We start from the raw sequence: 6000 nt of genomic DNA, 5'->3' as shown, positions 1-6000 counted from the left end.
ATCTTAACCTTATAGAAATGCTGTGGTTGAATCCAGCGAGACCACAATTTGGCCAAAATGTTTTAAGAAACTGAAATGCTCTTACAGAAAATCAAGTTACTATTGCAAAAAAAAAAAAAAAAAAAAAAAAGTTCTACAGTCTGTTAGACGGTTTCTGAATTTTGGTTTACTTTTTTATTTCGAATTGAAGTTGTGTACCGACCACAGTCATTTAAGTCCTGATAAGTAAAAAAAAACTCCATTTGAAGTAGGGAGTACTTTACTTTTTTACTGTAGCATACATTTGTCTCTTGCTGAAAACTGTTGTCACTGACAAATAAAATAGGGTTTCAGTAGGGTTTACCTTTGCCAGCAGAGTTGGAATGTGAAATTGTAAGGCAATTATGTACCACTGCTGAGAAAAATAAGCCCATGTCAATGCTTGTTGATGTCAGTTTAACCCATCTCTTTAGTGACTGCGGAAATGGATCGTGGACATAAGAAGGGCCAGTTTCATCAGCCAGTACACCCAAAAATGCATGGCTGACCAGGGAATTGAGAAAGGCAACATTTCTAAAAGCATTTGAACAAAAAAGCTTCAGTGGAAAAACTGGGCAGAAGTAGCCTAGTTGTGCCAAGTGTGAAGGATTCTTATATCAGCATGACTACAGTCCATCTTTCTGCAGCAATTGATTTCTTTTATTGAATATTTGGTTTATTTCTGGACAGTGTTTGATTTCATCTAGCAAACATTTAATTCGTCCTATGGAGCATTTGATCTGTTCTAGATTATATTAAATTCCTTTGGGGTATCATTCAATATCTTCTTGGGAGCATTTGATTCCTTCTTTATGCCATTTGCATTTTAGCAGGACATCAGACTGGCACCCCGACCCAGGTGTATGACCATGAACCAGCGAGAAACCGGTGCAGATGATGACCAATGGTCAGACCAGTAATTAGTGATTGTTACTGGTTATGCTGAATTCTGAGTGGTTGGAACAGATAAGAGTAGAAATGATGGAGCTGCTGAGATTGTTACATAAACAACTTCAATTTTTAAAATGTATCCTTAGGCACATTTACGCCTGTCGCATGCACATTATTTAATAAAAAAAAATGTCTAAGAGTAAAGTGATGCCTGTAATGAAACAGCCAGACTATACTTCTATTATTTTGAACATTAAAAGGTTTTAAAGAAAACCGCATTCAACAACTCGTACATGCCTTTGGCTGTTTTCCTAAGAAAATTCTACTTAGTGCTACTAAAATAGTAGTTTATCTACTAAGTTATTCATACTCTAAAAGTTAATGTGTTAGAACCTGGAAAGGAATAAACAAGGGTTTAACAAGGTTGTAAACAAGAGTTTTAAAGGGTTAAAAGTGTAGTATTAGGTTGTGATTGAGATTTATATGCTCTGCTTTATGAATGTTGTGTCCCTTTTCACATCACTGTGTTCTTATAAGATGCTGTCCATGGTGCTGAAGCTTTGCCGGATTATAATTTTGTAACAATGAGTTGACTTATTATGAAAAGCTCTCATCACACTTTGTCAGACATGTCAGGATAATCATTAGTGATTATAATGTTCGCAAGGGACAGACAGGTGACAGAGAAAGTACAAAGTCAAATCTTGTGAAAGGCACGTGGGAAGATTGATTGCTGAGAGTGATGAGCGACAGACTAAAGCGTTGAGTGACTCAGCTGTTGATTCAACTCTATTTTATGGTTGAAAATACTGAAAACCTTTCAACCAATTATAAGATGAGTACTAACATGTCCTATGCGCTTTGATATACATCAGGCTGTAAGACCTCACTCACTCATCTTCTATACCGCTTTAACCTGTATTCAGGGTTGCTCACACACACTCATTCACAAACTATGTGCAATTTGGGAATGCCAATTAGCCTAACCTGCAGTATCTTTAGACTGTGGGAGGAAACCAGAGTCCATGCACACAGAGACGGGAATCAAGCCTGGCCGGGAATCTAACCCAGACCCTGGTGGTGCAAGGCGACAGTGCTAACCACTACCCCACCATGCAATATTTCCAAATACAGCAGCAGGAAAATAATGACAATGGTAGTTAAGCAGGGTAAGGCTCTGGATTAGTGAAGGTTGGTGGTTCAAGTTCCAGCTTCACCAAGCTGCCACTATTGTGCCCTTGCATACCCTTCACCATGTATGCTCCAGGGGTGCCACATTATGGCTTGTGATCTGTCCCAAGCTTTCTAACAAAGCTGTGATACCATGATGAAGAAAAAATTTTCACTGTGCTGTAATGCAACAAATAAATGGTGTTTGAAGCTGACATTTTCCTATCATTACAATATTTTTAAATGCAGTTATGGGGAGAGATTGTACAAATGTAGCCACAATTTTTACAAAATAAACTTTACGCTCCTTGCGTAAGAATTGCTCCATTTAATTATCAGTGTTTACTTTGCGTTCGTTAGAATTTCATCCTCTATAATGTTCCATTTTGTCCCTTTATTTATATTTATATATATATATATATATATATATATATATATATATATATATATAGGTGCACTGCTACAAGCAGGAAACGGGGCGGTTTGCCATGAATGGCAATTTGTGTTATTTCTTTATGTAAATAAGTGTGGCTAAGCACAGGCACATCAGTTAAAAATATGCGGAATTTATCATGGTTTGTTCTGTACAGCTGTCTGATAAATGGCAATTTCTCTATGCATGCTGGCAGTACTTGCACCACAAATTTAGAACTTGTCCTGTGCACACTTAGATAAATGTATGCCCTAAAAATTTCAGTATCAGATCAGATCAGTAGTGGCGTTCTGTATAAAATGCTGGCAGGTTCTCAGTGCAGTAACTAATCCTTTTTTATCACAGCTTGGAAAGAGTAAGTGCAAAACTTACTAATGAGAACAGGGCAATAATTATATTTATATTGACCTGTTAATTACAATATAAATATCACAATATGTGGTGTAATTGATTTCTGGTGCAGGCTTAATTTGGTGCTTGAAAACTAGTTTAAATGGATTTTTTTTTTTTTTATTTCAGGCTCTCCAGTAAGCTACAAGAACAACCTCTAAAATCAGACTTTACTATAGATCTTAAACATGAGGTAAGTCAAATTGCTTTATATATTTTGCGCCCTTTAGGCATAAGCTCTTGAAATTTATATATTATTTTCTCATTTATATCCAATATTCTGGCAGCCGATACCCTTTTTGTACTTGTGAGTACTCCGATCTCTCATCATGTTCTTTTTCATGCGGCTTTCCATCTAGGCAGTTCTCCAATTTGAAATGGTCACGCTGCCGAGTCAAGGACCTTTTCAGAGCGACAATGCCACTTTCTATCTCTTTCCATCTTTCTTCACTTACTCGTTGTTGTTTTTCAAGCCATCTGGGCTGGGCTTGTCTACTAAAAGGTTTTTTTCTTTTACTCTTTATCACTGCACATCTTCAATGCTCTCTTCTTTAAATTACATCACCATAATACACTTATCTCGCCTTTTTCTTTCTTTTTTGATTCCTTTCATATCTTTATGGTGTCGGCTGTCTTGCCTTTGGTTCTCAGGGTGGGATTTTTTTTCCTCCTCATGAGTGCCTCTGGATGTACCGTGAAAGTCACATTTTCTTGTATTTGAAGCTACATGGAATGTCCTGAAACGTCTGAGGTTTTTATTATTTCCAGCCCATAATGTAAGAGTAAGGTGATAGAATATGTTTTTAATGTAAATTTTATTTATAGATTTGAATTATTATTTAAATCTTTTTAAACAGTATCAGGAAGTGTATCTGTAAAGGTTTTGAATCATCCAGGTCTGTATGAGCGTCTCAAAGTTGTATGTCGACTTGGGTTTTAATGTTTTTAATAGGTTTTAATAGAATTAAAAGTAGTTTTAATATACTGTATGTAGTATGTAGCGACAAATCAAGGAAAATAAATCATGGAGGTTTCACTTTATGTCTCCAGTTATTCCACATTAGAATATCAACTAACTCAAAGTTTCTCAAAGTTGAATCCCATATAGTATACAATGGAAAGCTAGTGTGCTATGTAGGCTGTAGACCACCTTGTTCCACACACCAAGTAGTGTCCTTGTTCAGAGGTTAAGGATTACTTGGAACCCCTATGAAGCAGATTGCTAAGTATGGTTACTAGTCCCAGTGCTGTTAAACTCGTGGACAGCACTCATGGAATGCCTCTTGACCAATTAAACCGCTTGGTCAGAACAAATTGTTGTATATTTATCAAGCCCAGGTCATTGGCAATGTAAAAGGGTGAAGTTACCCCTTATGTTGTTTAAGCCCCAGCACAACCAAACTGCCAATGTTGGGGCTCTAAGCAGGGCACTTAACCCTCCCTGTCAGTCAGATGAGGTAAAACATGGTAAAATTTTACTGACTTGATTGTTATTGATTATGATCTCAATGTCATTAAATTGTGTGTACTTTGCATTTTATTTCATTTTATTTATATCATTATTTTAAGCTGAGAAATTTGAAATGAAGTGAGCTTTCATGAAATGACAAATGTAAAACAAATAAAAAAAATATTAGTTGACCACTGTCAGCCAAAACAGATCAGATATTGCAAAATGCAAGGGTGTAACATTTAACCGCTGATGGTGTTAGCTACAGTATTCTCTACTTTGCTTAGCTTACAGCTGAATTATTGGTATAAAGTTAAAATGTGCGGTAATGTTCTAGGTGGCGCTGTATATCTGGGATGAAGGTAAAGGGCCTCGGCTCACGCCTGTTCCTGAATTTTGTACGTTGCCGGAGGATTCACCTCAAGCCCAGCGCTGTGCCTCTACTGTTAACACACACTCACCGCTGTGTGTAGGTAACCACAACATCTGGCAAACACACATTCAGTACTTATATTTAATGTTAACACTTCAACAATAAAAGAAAGTGTTACAGAGTGTTATGGTGTCACCAAAGAGACACTGAACAATAATACCCACCATTGTCACGTCACAATGTCTATAACCTGTGTCTCATTTTACCGTCATTAGCCGCACTACATTCATTCATGTTTTATGTAATTTTATGTTATTTTGTTTTTTAGTATTTGGTATTCTGTATTTGGTCAGTATTCTACTGGGCTAATGTTAATGATTCTTTTGTTCTCAGTAGTGCACTTTGGTTAATTAACTTTTATTAGTACTTGTCTAGTATTTAGTAAAAAAGGATAAGTTACAAAACAGCGTTTGGAAGATCTCTGGGGTGTGAGAGATTTGTATCCATTAAACATTAATATGATTTTTATCTTGCCGTGAAACCTAAAAAGCATTTTTATTTTTATTAATTTGCAAAATCAATCTTTATATGCATTGTCACACTTGCACAAAACAAAGCACTAATTTTAAAACAGGAGAGGCTACATTAATGCACTTATCCCAGCGTTTCACTAGTGCTTAGATCCCATCAAGGTAGAAAGTTTTCTCAAAACGTTGAAGCCATGATCAGACTCGCTGCTTCATGTTTAAAAGGCTGGCCCATCCTGGGAACTTCTTTATTGGCTCAAACATGTAGAAATGGCTTCCAGCTAGATTAGAACTGTATGGGGGATGTGGCAGTAACTCCCAGCTGAATTCCTGTAATGTGTAAGTGGTGTTGGTGAATGACTGTGTGTACAATTCCCACAGACAAATTTGTCTCTTCTGCAAGTTGGTGACAAATTATCCTTCGATGTTTTTCAAGGATCAGTCATTCCACTCGTTAAATGTTCATGGGAAAAACTGCAGTAAGCTCCGAGTCACCTCAGCTATGATCATCATTAAAGGATGTACGGTCTTTTTTAAAATGTTTGCACTGTTCAAACGCTATTACGCTATATCACGCTATTATTTATGAGAAATTTTATGACAAATCCTGGTTTGACCTGACCACCCCTCATATTATGTTAATTATAAAATGTCTTTCTATTAAGAAGTATTACAATGAATGAAGAACTTCCTCTAACTCAGTTATCATCTATTATTTTAAACATTAAAAGGTTTTAAAGAAAACCGC

The 6000-nt window shown here is 36.4% G+C and overlaps 1 protein-coding gene across 2 annotated transcripts in view; it reads left to right on the top strand.

Annotated features, from left to right (window-relative positions):
• Positions 1–6000, top strand: part of b3glcta (beta 3-glucosyltransferase a) — a 174942-nt gene that overhangs the window by 127787 nt on the left and 41155 nt on the right. For both annotated transcript variants that reach the window (XM_053506669.1, XM_053506668.1), the window contains exons 8-9: positions 3032–3095; positions 4690–4821. In XM_053506669.1, the coding sequence (XP_053362644.1) occupies positions 3032–3095; positions 4690–4821 (196 nt within the window). The remainder of the gene's footprint in view (positions 1–3031; positions 3096–4689; positions 4822–6000) is intronic.

The sequence above is a fragment of the Clarias gariepinus genome, chromosome 11 (genome assembly GCF_024256425.1).
Source record: "Clarias gariepinus isolate MV-2021 ecotype Netherlands chromosome 11, CGAR_prim_01v2, whole genome shotgun sequence".
NCBI lineage: Eukaryota > Metazoa > Chordata > Actinopteri > Siluriformes > Clariidae > Clarias > Clarias gariepinus.
This window is presented reverse-complemented; position numbering and strand designations above follow the sequence as displayed.